At 42.7% G+C, this 15,347-nt stretch overlaps 1 protein-coding gene across 6 annotated transcripts in view; it reads right to left on the reverse strand.

Moving 5' to 3' along the window:
* Positions 1-443: 443 nt before the first annotated feature.
* Positions 444-15,347, reverse strand: part of ADAMTS3 (ADAM metallopeptidase with thrombospondin type 1 motif 3) — a 251,241-nt gene continuing 236,337 nt past the window's right edge. For 5 of the 6 annotated variants that reach the window (XM_045881036.3, XM_064584563.1, XM_045881037.3 and 2 more), the window contains 4 exons: positions 14,868-15,000; positions 10,904-11,111; positions 9,021-9,138; positions 445-3,198 (listed from right to left, as the gene is read on the reverse strand). In XM_045881036.3, the coding sequence (XP_045736992.1) occupies positions 2,639-3,198; positions 9,021-9,138; positions 10,904-11,111; positions 14,868-15,000 (1,019 nt within the window). In that variant the 3' untranslated portion in view covers positions 445-2,638. Of the gene's footprint in view, positions 3,199-9,020; positions 9,139-10,903; positions 11,112-14,867; positions 15,001-15,347 lie in introns of all 6 variants that reach the window. The other variant, XM_064584560.1, reaches the window with a different exon arrangement.

Genomic DNA, 15,347 nt, shown 5'->3' on the forward strand with positions numbered 1-15,347 from the left:
TAAGGAAAGCCGCCACCCCCACCCCCCACCACCTCCTGATGCCCCACTTCTGCCCACGCTCCCGACTCAGGTGTCATGTGTTCCCAGCAGTCCTCAGGTCATCAGGGTTCTAAAGCTGCTGGGCAGCTTTTCTTTAAAAACCACTCTGAGATTGCACATTTGGAAGACAGAAGTCCCCCTTTTCCTCCTCGTACATCCTAGCATTACTGCCCTTTCCTCTTTGCATCTTCATAGTTCTGGGGGATGGATTTAAGCAAAAAGCCACCACTCATAGTCTCCCTTTCTTTTAATTAAAAAAAATATTATGATACACCTTGGTGTGAGGATAGGAGATACTGTCGCTTTATTTGAGCCTCTTTAGACAAAGTCCAAGTAGCTAATGAATTCGACACTATTTCAACTTTGTAGGAGGACAGAAAAGTTTGCATTACTCAGCGATGAATCTGATGATAAAATCTAGATAGAGCCGGGTCTAGATTTTGTTAACATTTTTATTGCTACGTGCTCTCAATACAACAAACAGCATCAGTAGTGTACACTTGGATAAAAAGGAATTTTTAGCTTAGTAGAAAAGGAAGCTCAAAGATCAGAAGTATAACAAATATATACATCTTTCTGGGAGGTGTATGTGTGTGATCATCCTTCTCTGCATTCTCCTGTGGACCAGATGCATACATATGCAAGCAAACTAGAGAGAATTTCATTCTGGGGAAACTTTGAGGGGAAAAAAAAATGGCTTCTACTTGAGGCTCAGAGATTGACGATCTGGAATTCACCTAATTCATTTAAACTTTAAAAGTCTTGCACGAAGTAGCAGCGATTCTTTAGAGGTATAGAGGCAATAGGTGAAGCTGTGAGTTTACTATGGTTAAGAGGCCAAAGTCCTTGCACATTCTGTGCTTACAGAGGTTAACATCTCTAGAGTTCATTTGCATTATATAGTTTTAGACAGTTCAGGAACTGACCTCAAGAACATTATGCTCACAACACTTCCTTTTTTTCTTTTCAGTATTTATCTCTTTCATATCCGTTAAAAAATGTTTCTAATTCACTATTTCATTAAACAGCTATCTGGGCCTCTACTATTTTATGTTTCATCGAAAGGGAACAGGTCATTAACTTTGTATCAACTACTTTAAAAATGCAAAAAGTCTGCATGACATCAAATTTGTTGTATTTTAGCTCTTCGATTTGGCTGTTGTTGTTTGCTTACCTTTCTCCTCCACGCACAAAATGTGCATCTCTAATTATGTCTCTCTAGTTTACCAAAATATGTCATTGATATTAGCGTAAATATTTAGTACATAAAAATACTATCAAGAAAAAAAAATCAACTTTTAATAAATATCTTCAGTTCTGAATTCTATATACAAGTACTTTACATCTACTCCCTGGAGAGAGCATTTCTGGCTTCACTGTGAGCAAGGTGACCACTGACATAAATTACTAGCACATGATTGCAGTCAGATGCATTGTGGTTGTGAACATTTGAATATGGACCATGCAGAAAATAAATATTGCGACCACTGACAAATCCCTTCTTGAATCTTCCTCCAAAGCCCCAAAGCCCTATAATACTCGGGTGTCAATTCTAGTTCGATGACGCTTTTCTCAGCTACCAACATACAAACAAATTATCTCAAAACATTTTTCTTTTGTTAATATTACAGTACATTGAGTATAGCCGTTTGTGTATGTCAACAAAGGGAAAAGACAAATCAACACAAGAACACAGGACACTTCGGTGGTGCCTACTGAGGTCCTGGTAAGAGGGTTTTAATTTTGTCTGGCACAGGCTAACTTACTAGTCTCTGTCCCTGTGACCCCTAGTCGACGGACACATCAGTCCTACTCCTTTTTATTTAAAAAGTGGAAGGTAATAGGGAAGCTGGAATCTGTATATCCGCAGCATTTGTGACTTTTCTTTTTCTGTAATTTAGGTATCGCACTGTTGATCAGACAAAACCACACAACAAAAACCCTTTGTCAGTAGCTACAATTCTAACTTCTTATTCATAAAATTCTGCTTCGACAATCAACCCATAGAACGTCAAATAAGGCAATACCCAACAACAGGCACCTAGAACATCCAGAAATGTAATATAGTAAACAATCATTTGAGAACACATCTCTTAAAATAATACTGATTTCTGCAATATACAGTATTTACACAACAGCCGCAAATCTGCTCATACAATACTTCTAATATAGATAAATAGGATACAAGTCTAAGAATTTTTTGCTCCATTTCCGAAATATTTTGTTAAAGTGTAAACTGTTGGCACCTCTTTTTTTTATTTTTAGTGTAACTTTAAAAAAAAAAAATCAGCCAAGATACATAACTGGTTCCAGTCCCTCTGCGGCATGAGAGAGTGACCAACGCACTTAGCAACTTACTTTCCTTCTATTAATCATCTTTGGTGCTTTCTTCCAATGACTTCTGGTAAATGAGTCAATGCGGAACAAAAGGAGGATGAAAGCAACTAGAAAGTGAACCAGCACTTTTTGCTCTTCACTCACAGACAAAACGAGTTGACAATTTACGGAGATGTACACTTTCAACAAGCTGTATGCACCATGGGGAGAGGGGGCCTGTCCGGGGTTCTCCGCTGATTTCGAGCCTTGGAGGTTCGCGTTCTCATCTTTCCAAAGCGGATGATCTGACCGGATGGCTCCTGTCAGCAATTTTGTCACCTTTCTTTGAGGTTCTTGCCTGAGAAGCAGCACCCGTGGAATCACTCACTGCGAGGAGGCGGGCAGTGGGCACTTCTGAGGAGGCGTTGAGAGCGCCGCTCCTGGTGGCCAGGGACACCAGTCTCAGAGTCCTACTTGCTGCTTGCTGAGCTCTCCTCTGGGGGAAATTAGCACCATCAGGTTTACTGTGTGGCCTGGAAGCAGTGAAGGCATTTGGACCTCCCACTGAAGACAGCCTACTCAGAGATTTCTTCCTCTCGGCAGGGGGCTCCGGATGGTAAGGAACCAAAGATGTAGGCATCACTAGAGCTCCAGGGAGGTTGCTAGGGTTCAAGACAGCATCACCGTGAGTTCCCGCAGCTTCTGGAAGGTACGGTGGTGGCAGCGTGCTACCGCGCTTGCTGCATGACTCACAACATAACTTGTTATAACCTGGTATGGAACAGTATCGCGTCAGCACCTCCATTTGACAGAATATGGACTTGTCTCCCAAACATGGCTCATCTGCAAAGGGTCAAAGAAGACAACACACACATCGAAACAGAAAACAAAAGGAAGAAATGAAAACTGTTTCGGAATATAAAAAATTTTAAGTAAAATCTGACATTAATTGGAGTTGCCCAAATGAGCCTTTGCATTAAAACTATGAAGATTCGTGGTGAGAATGTAAACCTGGTACATCCACTGTGGACAACAGTATACTCTTAAAAAAAATTTAAAATATAACTACCATATGATCCAGTAAGTCCCAAAAGTATGTATCGGGAGAAAATGAAAACACTAATTCCAAAAGATATCTGCACCCCCATGTTGACTGCAGCATTGTTTACAATAGCCAAGATATGGAAAAAACTTAACTATCAGTGGATGGATGAATGGATAAAGAAACTGTGGTATATGTATACAGCGGAATATTATTCAGATATAAAAAAGAATGAAAGTTTGCCATTTACAACATGGATGGACCTTGAGGACATTATGTTAAATGAAATAAGTCAGACCAAGATGGACAAATACCGCATGGTCTCACTTGTATGTGGAATCTAAAACAAAAGCCCCTTGATGCGGTGATTGGTGTTTGCCAGTGGCAGGGGTTGGAGTGGGTGAAATGGGTGAAGGGGGTCAAAAAGTAGAAATTTCCAGTTATAAAATACATGTCACGGGCGTGTAATGTACACATGGTGACTACAGTTCATAATACTGTATGGCATATTTAAAAACTGCTAAGAGAATAGATCTTAAAAGTTCTCATGGTAAGAAAAAATAATTTTATAACTATATATGGTGATAGGCATTAACTAGACTTATGGTTGTGATCATTTTACAATATATAAAAATATCAAGTCATTATATTGTACACCTGAAACTAATATGCTATATGTCAATTATACCTCAATAAGCAAATACGAACATTTAGATAAATTCACTGAAATAAGTAGTTTTTTTCTGTGCAAAGCACTTGGGTTGACCACCATTTTCATATCTCCATCAAGTCTGCAGACTGAAGGTACTGTTCTCTTCCTAGTAGGAACCTATATCTAATTTTATTTTTGTTTATTTTTTTTTAAGATTTTATTTATTTATTTGAGAGAGAGAGCGAGAGAGCACAAGCAGGGGGAGCAGTAGGAGGAGAGGGAGAAGCAGGCTTCCCGTAGAGCAGGGAGCCGGATGCGGGGCTCGATCCCAGGACCCCGGGATCATGACTTGAGCCGAAGGCAGACGCTTAACCGTCTGAGCCACCCAGGCGCCCCTATATCTGATTTTAGAATGAGAAAATAGGATTCATTTTGGCACAGATATTTTTTAGGATATAAAGGGACATCTTTTTTTTTTTTTTAAACTTTATGCTATTTCTGGCTTTCTAATAGATTAGCCTCTACATTAAATTTAAATTTAAAATCAAAATAAATCCTGGGGTGCCTGGGCTCAGTTGGTTAAGCGTCTGACTCATGATTTCGGCTCAGGTCATGATCTCAGGGTTTTGAGCTCAAGCCCCACATCAGGTTCTCTGCTCAGCCGGGGAATCTGCCTGGGATTCTGTCTCTCCCTCTCCCTCTGACCCTCCCCCCTGCTCTCTCTCTCTCTCTCATAAACCTTTAAAAAACATAATAAATAGGGGCGTCTGGGTGGCTCAGTTGGTTAAGCGTCTGACTCTTGATTTCAGCTCAGGTCATGATCTCAGGGCCCTGGGACTGAGCCCCGCATGCTTAGCAGGCACCTGCTTGAGATTCTCTCTCCCTTTGCCCCTCCCCCTTGCTTGCTCTCTCTCTCTCTCTCTCTCTCTCTCTCTCTCCAAAATAAATAAGTCTTTTAAAAAATAATAATAAATAAATAAAAATCAAAATAAATTCTAAGGCCCTATTGGAACAAATTAAATCTTAAAAATGTATTACCAAAAGAAAAACCAAGGTAACACCCAGAGTCAGTGCAATAGTTTCATTTTTACTACCAAATATTCTCAGACTATTATTTGAAAGCATAAATTTGGGTAAAGTGTGCCAATTTTCTTTTGAATCATTCATATTTTTAAACTTAATCTCACTGAATTGATAACACTTTATGTTTAAAGAGTACTAAAGTAACACTCATAAAACATTTCATACATGTGTGTACACTCTTTTTATTATTTTTAAATTTTTTTGAGTACAGGTTATAAGAATTAGATTTCAAAAAATCCAAATGTTGAACTCATGGACACATTTGTTTGTACTTATTTTCATCCATTTTAGGGCACATCCTAAGCAGCGCCCACCAACACAGTGCAACAGCTATGTCTGATTTGTAAACACAAAGAATTGTAAATTGTGGCACTTACATACTACAATCACTTAAAATTACAAGGTATTATTGGGGAATGCTGCTCTATTGCTAGGTAAGGAACCTGTATATAAATTGCTAAAGAAATTAAAGAATCTTTTTTCCTAAAGTTTGAAAAAAAGAGGTCAGTTGGCAAGACCGAGAGAGCTAAAATTGCCACCTGTATCTGTTACCAATTACAAATTATAAAATTAATTATAAAACTTAGAGTTATAATACCATGTCCCATCCCAAAATTTGGAAATACCTGTGTTTGCCTGGCATTTACAGATTTACTAGATAGTATGACATGTCTGAATATTTCATACTAGCTAAGGTAATCATCTAATTATGTTGTGAATGCCTGCACATCACATTAATTGGAGTCCCCTCAAATATCCTTATTATTTCGGAATTACTTTTTCCATGCCTATTATCTTAAAATAAGAATATTAATTTCTTCTTCCTGTATGTTTAAGGCTCTAGGCCCTGTGATGAGAGGACTTTATTTGACCCTGTACTCTCTTTTCCCTCTGACCCGTCACCCCCTCACCCCCTTTCTGTGGCCCAGCTCAAAGCATAACCTAGTCTCTCTGTGTTAGAGAAGGAGTTCATGTACGAGGCTCGCCTCTGTGTGAGCACCTCAGCACTGCAAGGACTGGCTCACAACATGGATCTAGTTAGGGCCATTCTATGTAGACGAGGAAAAGGATGAGATATTCTGAGAAAAAAGAAAAAAGAGATAAGAGCAAAGGGATACATTCACTTTATGGTAATTTGTCTCAGGATAGATGGGCAGAGCTTAACAGCAACAATGAAATCGTACAATCAAAATGGGGCTTAGGGAAAGGATTCACATGACAAACCCAATCAGTAAATTAAGGAAGCTTTTCAGCCTTTTAGTTCCATGCCCAGATCATTACGCGAGGTTCAGGAAAAGGGTATTACACATAGTCTCAAAAAGTCATTTGATTTTAATTGCAATTTGAGACTGATGGGAATTATTACTTAGTTGAAATGTGTGCTAGAAATGTATGGCCTGGGGCGCCTGAGTGGCTCAGTCGTTGAGCATCTGCCTTCGGCTCAGGTCATGATCCCAGAGCCCTGGGATCAAGCCCCGCATTGGGCTCCCTGCTCATCGGGAAGCCTGCTTCTCCCTCTCCCACTCCCCCTGCTTGTGTTCCCTCTCTCGCTGTGTCTCTCTCTGTCAAATAAATAAATAAAATCTTCAAAAAAAAAAAAAAAAGAAATGTCTGGCCTTTTAGACCTCATAGAATTGGCTGTCGGGCCTGGATGTCAGAGCAATACAGCAGCTAAAAGATTGTGTAATCCCTAAAATAGTTATGCCATCTCATCTGTACCTCTATTTTACAATTAAAAAGAATCTCGTTTAGCCAAAGGAAGAGAATCAAGCGATTCTTGCTGACAGTTGGGCATATTTGCAGAAATGCATAGCTCTACCAACTATTAGAACAGTCAAGTGTACTCACAAAGTTTTTAGCCTCTTGGCAGTAATACAGAAGAGTAAAATATTATGACAACAGTAAACTTTACACCTTCTAACCGGGTAAAGTTTGTTCTGTTGGCTTTGTCTTGTGTTTTAAATTTTCAAGTATATTTTCCAGAGAAAAAGATTAACTATCTAAGTCCTTTGTCTCCCCCTCATGGCCATACTTGTTCTTGCTACCACACATTTCAAATGAAAATTTATAATGAAATAGTTTATAAGGTTTACGACTTGACCTGAAATTTCCTCAAAAAAAAAAAAAAAGACATTTGATAAAACAGTGCCTTGACAATTTTCTTGAAAAAAGAAAGTACCATGCAGCAGATGTCAATATTTAGTTAATGGCTTCTTATGCTGTAGGCCATAAAAAGGCAACTTCTTTAGTTCCAAGTCTCACTAGTGTGACAGCAACATCCAGTCGTCATTAGGTACAGACTCAGGGAAGCGGCATTTAAGAAGAAGCTTGTGATGGCAGAAGTGGGGTGGGTAAGGAAACGAGAAGGGGGAGATGGTGTGAGGTGGGGAAGAGAGACGAAGGGAGCGAGAGAGAACAGACAGCAGATGGTGCAGTGGGGGGGACAAGAAGAAAGAGAGCCAGACACAATCAGAGAGCAGAGACATGGGGGCTTGGAGGGAGAAAGTAGGTGAGGAAGACAAGGGATGGAGAGGAAAGAGACAGGAGTGAGGGAGATGAAGAGACAGATACAGACACAGAGTGGGAGAGAAAGGCAGAGGGACAAGGACGGGGAGAAAGGGCAGGAGGACCCTGAGAAAGGGCAAGGTGGGGGTGAAGGAGAGACACAGACAGACACAGGAGGTAGAAAGAGGCTGGGGAGATATCAGGGAGAGAAAGAGGACAATAAGGAAAAAGGAGACAGGAAGAGATGAGGAGAGAGAGAAGAGGAGACGAAAAGAAGGAGAAAGACAGGGGATGAGGATGGGGGAGAGGGAGAGTGTGGAACGGGGTGGGGGAATGAGGTCAGAAAGCACGTGTGATAGACACAGAGAAAAGTGAGCAACCTGCAGGTGGCAGACGACAGCAAGTCAGAGACAGGGAGCCAGACTGGACCAGCACAGAGAATGAGAGACAGAGGACAGCAAATGGAGATACAAAATGAGGCAGAGGACAGAGATGGATGTAGACAGAGGGAGCACAGAAAGGGAGGAAGAGGGACAGAGTGATAGAAACGGCTGCCATCCCATACATATTTCCTGTTACAACAGCAAACTGATACATAGTTTAAAATACGCTCTGCGCTTGGGATCTAGCAAGGAGGAAGGGTTAGGCAAACGTTTGCAGGCGTGCAAGTTTCTATTCTGAAACTGCCTTGCTGAAGGGCATGTATATGGATGGAGAGGTAACAGAAATGGCTTTGGGTTTTTTTTTTTCTTTGTTCTTATAAAGATTTATTTATTTATTTGACAGAGAGAGACACAGCAAGAGCAGGAACACAAGCACGGGGAGTGGGAGAGGGAGAAGCAGGCGTCCTGCCGAGCAGGGAGCCTGATATGGGGCTCACTTCTAGGACCCCGGGATCATGACCTGAGTCGAAGGCAGACGCTTAACGACTCAGCCACCCAGGCGCCCCACAGAAATGGCTTTGTGAATGGCACTGATCACCCACATGTCGAAACTGGATAATTACAGCAAAATATTTCAAAATCTTCTCCAATATTATGCCTTTTTCAATGATGCGAAATTACAAAGGCACAGAGAGAAAATAAGTAGCTTCTACTAGAAAAACAAATCGACAGCAGCTGCACAGACGCGCCGCGCCCTCACCCCTGCATTAGCGCCTGACAGGAACCAGGGATGCCGCGGGGCTTATGCTACCTCGCTGGCGTGGGACACTGCCTCAAACACTGATCTGAAAGAAGAGGATTAGGCTCATGTGTCAGGGGTGTGCTCCTTAGGTTCTTTTTGGATAAGCAAACAGAAATTCCAGAGTTTGTCCTGAAATTCTGCTTTTTGAGGCTTCAAAACCATTGTCAGAACAGCGAAACCAATCGGCGTCACACCTACCATTACAGGGAGGCAGCTGACAGGCTCTGACGGCCTCGGGCTTCTCCCCTGCACAGTGGTCTCCCGCCCTGCAGAGGACCTGCCTCACCTCTGTTCCTTCCCCGCAGGTTACCGAACACTAGAGAAACAAAGGCTACGGTTAGAGAGGTTTATTCCACCAAGACCACCTTGCTCCCTGTGGACACACATGCGCATGCGCGCACACACACACACACGCACACACGCACACACACACGCTTGCACAGCTCTGTAGTTCCTTCTCCATTTTGTTTGGAGACAGATAATCATAGGTTTAGAACCTGACTGCAAGACTGACCAGCCCGGGCACATTGCGGCTTCTCTGAAAGCCAGGAAGGTTAACACTTGCCTCAGGACTAAATGAAGGCAAAGGAGACAATGTCTGTAAAGCATTTGTGCCCCACAGGCAGTAAGCACGTGACAGGCAAGAGGCCATTATTGTAATGTTAACACTTGCAAAGTTCTCCCAAAACAGTAGTGGCCCCTCTCTTCAGGGAGAGATCCTGTTACTGACCTTCCCATTCTTTCACCTTCCTAACTAATGGTAGAACTTACTGGCAGGCTACCTTGGTTAATTCAACCTCTTTGGAACTACGATTATTTTATTCCCATCAATTAATTTCTTTAATGAAGGGGCTAACTGCTCTAAAATTAAGTCCAGGACCATCTAAGCCATTGTTCCAGGTAGGAGCTAGAGAGGAGGGACCTTTGTTCCAGGACCCTGAGGAGAAGGAGATGTGAGTTATCTTTCTGGTCCCATGCAGGTGACCTTCACTCGCCTGTTCCTTCCTTCCTGGGCCTGCTTTCCACTTTCTCCTTCATTCTCTATCTGCTTTGTGATGTCCTTTCCTCCTATAAACTTTTCTCCTTTTGAATCTTTAGAAATACCAAAGGCGTGGGATTAATTCAGGCCACACGATGCTGAGTCAGCAAACAAACATCAACTGGGCAGGTCCTGGCTTGTAGTGGGGAAGCAACACAGAGTCTTCAAGAATTGTGTGGACCAGTGGCAGCACCGACTCCAAGACAGAAGTTACAGTATTCTGTCTTGAATGGCATACTAGAGGTAAGCCTCTTTGTTTTTGGAATGTAGAGGGAGGACTGTGGGAAAGGCAGCCCTGGAAGGTGGTATTTTGTACCCTGGAGATGAGCCCTAGTGGAGGAGGAGGAGGAGGAGATGGTGAGTCAGGAGGTCCGGGGAGGGCCATCAGCTAAAAGGTGGGGAGACTCCATTGAGCATGGTCTTTTTGGAATAGCAAGGAGGTTCTCAAACTGGAACACAGAGTTGGAATAAAGAACAACAGAGCAACAAGAGTTAGCATGGGACTTACTGCGGTGAACATTTTGCAATATATACCAATATTGAATCATTACATTGTACACCTGAAGCTGATATATACTGTTCCGTCAGTTATACCTGAAGAAATAAAAGGAGGAGGAGTGGGGGTGGGGGTTGGAGGAGGGAGAGGAGCAGGAGAAGGAGAAGAGTCACCATGGTGCCAAAGGGGGCAGGGCCCTGCATTCACGGTCAGACGTTTGGAATTCATCCCGTAGGAATGGTGTGAAGTCAACGAAGATAGGAAACAGACCAGTCACCTTTAGACGCGCCGCTACCTCAAAACACACCCAAAGGTGGTTTGCCCCGACCAACTCATCCTAAATGCCAGCACTGCTCTAAAACCGTGTTTCCTGGCACCTCCAGGTGCTTGCTGATGACACAATCTGTGGCCGCATCTCAACTCACACAATGCCTCCCTGATACGCGAGCCAAATTAAAATATGCCGCGCACGCTTCCGCACACTTCCGCGTGCGCACACACACCCTCTCGCACACCCGCGCGCGCGCACGGGCGCCGCACGCCCACCTCGTTCCAGGGCCCTGTTTTCCAGTGGGAGGGGCAGGGCACGCGGTTGCAGGGCCGCCGGTTGTCGGGCCTGTCGGCAGAGCAGTACTTGCTGTGCACCGAACGGTTGGTGCCGTCGTGGAGCGGCTGCAGGCAGCGCACGGTGCGGAGCTGGTAGCCGGAACTCCCGCAGGTTCTGGTGCAGTGCTCCCACTCCTCGGCCACCCAGCTGCAGCGCGAGGGGGAGAAGGGGGAACACGGTTAGCGGCTGCCGCGCGCACCCTCCTGCCCTGCGCCCTGGGTGACGGGCAGCCCGGGGAGGGCACGCTCCGGCTCAGGAAGCAGTTGCAGAAAGAGGGACGCATCCACCAAGTCCAGAGTCTGAGCATTCTCTAACAGCAATAGGCCCGACACTTCTGTGTTTAAAGCCTGGGTATTTTTCTGCCTCCCTGTGATCTGGAATAACCTCTTTCTCTAAAGGAGGATCCACCGACAGAGGGTTTCTGAAACTCATCTGAAGGTTGCCGGGTTAGGTCCGGGCAGCATGGCAGTTTTTCAGAAACACACCAGCGGGCTCTCAGCCACACTGCCTCACGGTATTAATCATCTGAAAGGAAATTTAGAAAGACAATCCATCTGATACTCGCTGAGACGAACTGCTTTGGCGGCTGCTGCTTTTCCATGAAATCCTGAGTTTCCTCACGATTTAAGATTCTAACTGAGATGACAGTTTCATTTCTACCATTGCCCCCGAGAAGGCTGCCTGACGTACCTATCCTGTTTGGAAAATTCAGTTCTTCATGGCGGCCCTTAGGAGGCCCAACAAAAAGGTAAAGGTAGTGTGCATCCAGGGATTGAATGCACCTGATAGAAAGATTTCTAAAAAGATATTTTCAAAAAAGATTTCCCATGGGACATTCCCCAATTCTGGGGCGACGTCAATGGCCCCAGCACTCTCCACATCGGCTGTGGCTGCATTATTAGGGACGGGTCTCCATGACGTGTGGCTACGTGTGGTCCCAAGGGGCCGTCCCCAGTGATTCCATCTGGTTCCTCAATCTGTCAGAATGTACATGAGGCATACTCTTTATCCTTTCCAGAGTTACTTTCCCTCTGCTTTTTTTTTTCTTTTCACATATATGGGGCATCAAAATATAACCATGCTAAAACCTTGGCAGTCTTTGCTGTCCCCAGCTTAGGATGGCTTTGACGAGTGTCAAACTGGCAGCAGAATGTTTGTGGCAACTAAGCAACTGTAAGGCCCTCAATAGCAACTCTCATTTGAAGACAGATACTATATGAGAAGTATATACTTCATAGTCATAGATACTCCTCGTTAAGTTTAGTCCCTCGTGGAATTCCTAGAATGGTAACAAAGGAGAAAAATGGCATAAATCCACAAAGGTAAAAAAAAAAAAATTGGATAGAATGCACCAAAAGATAAACAGTGGGACATACAGCTACCAGCTCAGCAGACCTAAGAGAAATGAAGTTTAACTCAGCCATAGAAGCTGGCAAGCAGACTGACTTAGCGGCAGAACTCCAGGAACATGCTGGATTGTGGCCGCAGGTGGAAGTGTGCACTGCAAAACTGGGTGAAGGCAGGGCTGAAAACGGGACTGAGGAAAAGTCTGCGTGCAAACAGGTCCACCTCCTGATCCTTACCCCCACCGGTGGATTGCCCCTCCTCTAACCCAGCAGGTTATCCTGACGTTTATCCTTGGTGGAAGATGAACGAGACCTTTAGCTTGTGGACAACAGACATAGTCAAGAGACAATAGAGAAAGAGACCAGAGTGAAAACAGGGGGCTAGGTAAGAATCCACAATTGGAATGGTGCAATGACTTCCAGAACAGCTATCGAACAGGCTTATGCTCTCTAGGCAGACGACTGATGCTGCTCTTTGGAATCGGATCATTTCCTTAGAAAAGCCCTAAGTATACACTGAGGATCTTCAATGAAAGAGTCCAGCCAGCTTGTCCTACAGTGAAGCCCACCAGCAAGCAAGTCTTGAGCATAAAGCAAACTTCCAAGCAGCCTTTTAATACTGTATTCTTATGTGCGTGAAGAGCCAACAATCAGCTGACACAGAAAAGCCTCTAACACAAATCATGGAGGGGGAGAAAAGAAACAAGGAAAAGAACTCAAAAGAAATAATGCATGGAAAAGATAATCTTTAATATCATAAAAGAGATAAAAGAATATTTACATCTGTGAAATAAGCATCCAATGCCTTAAAAAAGGAACACGTGAGGAATAAAACAGAGTGCTTGGATATTAAAGTGCTCTTAGATAGTAACACAATAGTAAAAATGAAAAATTCAGCAAGTAGAACAACAAACAATAGATGAGAAGAGAAAAGAGAATCAGATCTGTTTAAGAATCATAACTACAAATATCTTAGAAAAAGAATATTGAAAAAATAGGGGAAAATTTTCAAAGTAAAAACACAGGAAAATGTCCTGGAGATGAAAGATACTGGTTTTGTGTTTTAAAAAGTCTTTGAGTACACAGCACAATGGATGAGAAAAGTAGAGCATCAACGACGGGCAGTTCTACCACTGTGAAATTTCGGGACATCGGGAACAAAAAGAAGATCCTATAAACTTTGAATGACAAACAAAAATAGAAAGCATTGAGGGGTGCCTGGGTGGCTCAGTCGTTAAGCGTCTGCCTTCGGCTCAGGTCATGATCCCAGGGTCCTGGGATCGAGCCCCGCATCGGGCTCCCTGCTCCATGGGAGGCCTGCTTCTCCTTCTCCCACTTCCCCTGCTTGTGTTCCCTCTCGCTGTCTTTCTCTCTATCAAATAAATAAAACCTTTAAAAAAAAAAAAAAGAAAGAAAGCATTGAGAACCAGAAGAGTAAATGACTTTGCAACAGCAACATGGGAATCTAGAAAACAATGGAACAATGGTTTCAAAATTCTGAAGGAAAATACATTACGGTTTGGAATTCTATGTGTGTGTATTCCAACAATCAAGAGTGAGAGAAGAAAGGCTTCCTATACTCTTATACTTTAACCTCTTAGCTACTTTTCTTAGGTGTAAGAGAATTTTTAAGATAAAAATTTTTACTTTGTATATACATTTTTCATGAAGCTACTGGAAGACATGATTACCAGAACAAATGAATACAAGAAAAGATAAGAAGACAAGAAATGCAGGAATCAGGAGATCTGATGCAAAGGAGAGGCAATGGGATTATCTAGGAAGAGGTAAAAAGACACCCCAGGACGAACAGAAAGAAGTCCAGGGCAGAGCTGGAACACACAAAATTCTCTAAGAGAGATCTCTCAGAAGTTGCACGTAACAGGATACTTGAGTGTTTAGTATTTATAGGAGATTGATACTCACGGAAGACAGTATGGGGATGAATTACTGAAAAGTAGTAGAAAACAAAGCATAAAAATCAAAATATTCATTAATTCTCAAGAAAGAAAGTTTCACGAGGAAAGAAAGAGCAGCAAATGACTCACCTGTTGGGACAGACAGAAGTCATTAAGACAATATAAACTCTGAAGATTAATATCAGTAAAAGGTAGGTTAGAACAATATTGGAAATACTGGGGAAGAGAGAAGTCTGGGCTATGGGTGTGTATTTGGGGATGGATTGTAAAAGAATGCTCAACCCTTCGCTTTCCACTTGGAAATTCAATATACACAATATACATAATATCCAAAACCTCCCCCACCCCCCAAAACCAAGTAGATGCTAAAACATTTTACTTAAGAGAGCTAGAAACAAGGAGTTACCAAATATCAAAAGAAGCATCATAGCTGGAACGTGGTTGTTTTTGAGAAACAGGAGTATGGTAAAGGGCAGGGAAACACAGCTCTATATAAGTCCTGTGAAATGATCTGACTCTTTAAACCAGGTACGTTTATTAGCTTTGACTAAAAATAAAATTAAAACTAAAAAGAACTAGAGACATTGAAATCCCTCTCACATTGTGCTCAGGAAATGATAGTTAAAATAAGTGCTTACAGTGGATGTGTACACTCTTGAATATTGCACATCCTTCTAATAGGTTTTGGCTTCTTGTTGACCTCGCAGAAGCTGCGGTGAACCATCTTATTATCGCTTTTCCTACGGCATCCGTATTTAGTGTACTGGAAACCTAGGAAAGGAAACGCATTTCTTTGGGTTTACTCACTTATTCATCCTGCTACATATTTGGTCATTCAGTCGTTCATTCAACAAATATTGACTGAGGACGCACAGGAGGCCAGGCATTGCTGTAGACACTGAAGGTCCAGAAGTCAATTAAATAAACAAAATCCTTAACTTTTCAGGGCCTACATTTAATAAAGTACAAATGATTAAATATAGCTGTGTTCATGCGCTAATGAACTAGACCCCTGAACATACAGTCTAGTGTAAGGGACAGATCTGAACAACCACTGTGACAATACCACGGACACAGGCTTTTAGAGGGTTATGCACATAATTTACTGTAGAAGGCGC

This window comes from Mirounga angustirostris, unplaced genomic scaffold (genome assembly GCF_029215605.1).
Source record: "Mirounga angustirostris isolate CCGP_5_RB_7025 unplaced genomic scaffold, mMirAng1.0.hap1 SCAF_2, whole genome shotgun sequence".
Taxonomy (NCBI): Eukaryota; Metazoa; Chordata; class Mammalia; order Carnivora; family Phocidae; genus Mirounga; species Mirounga angustirostris.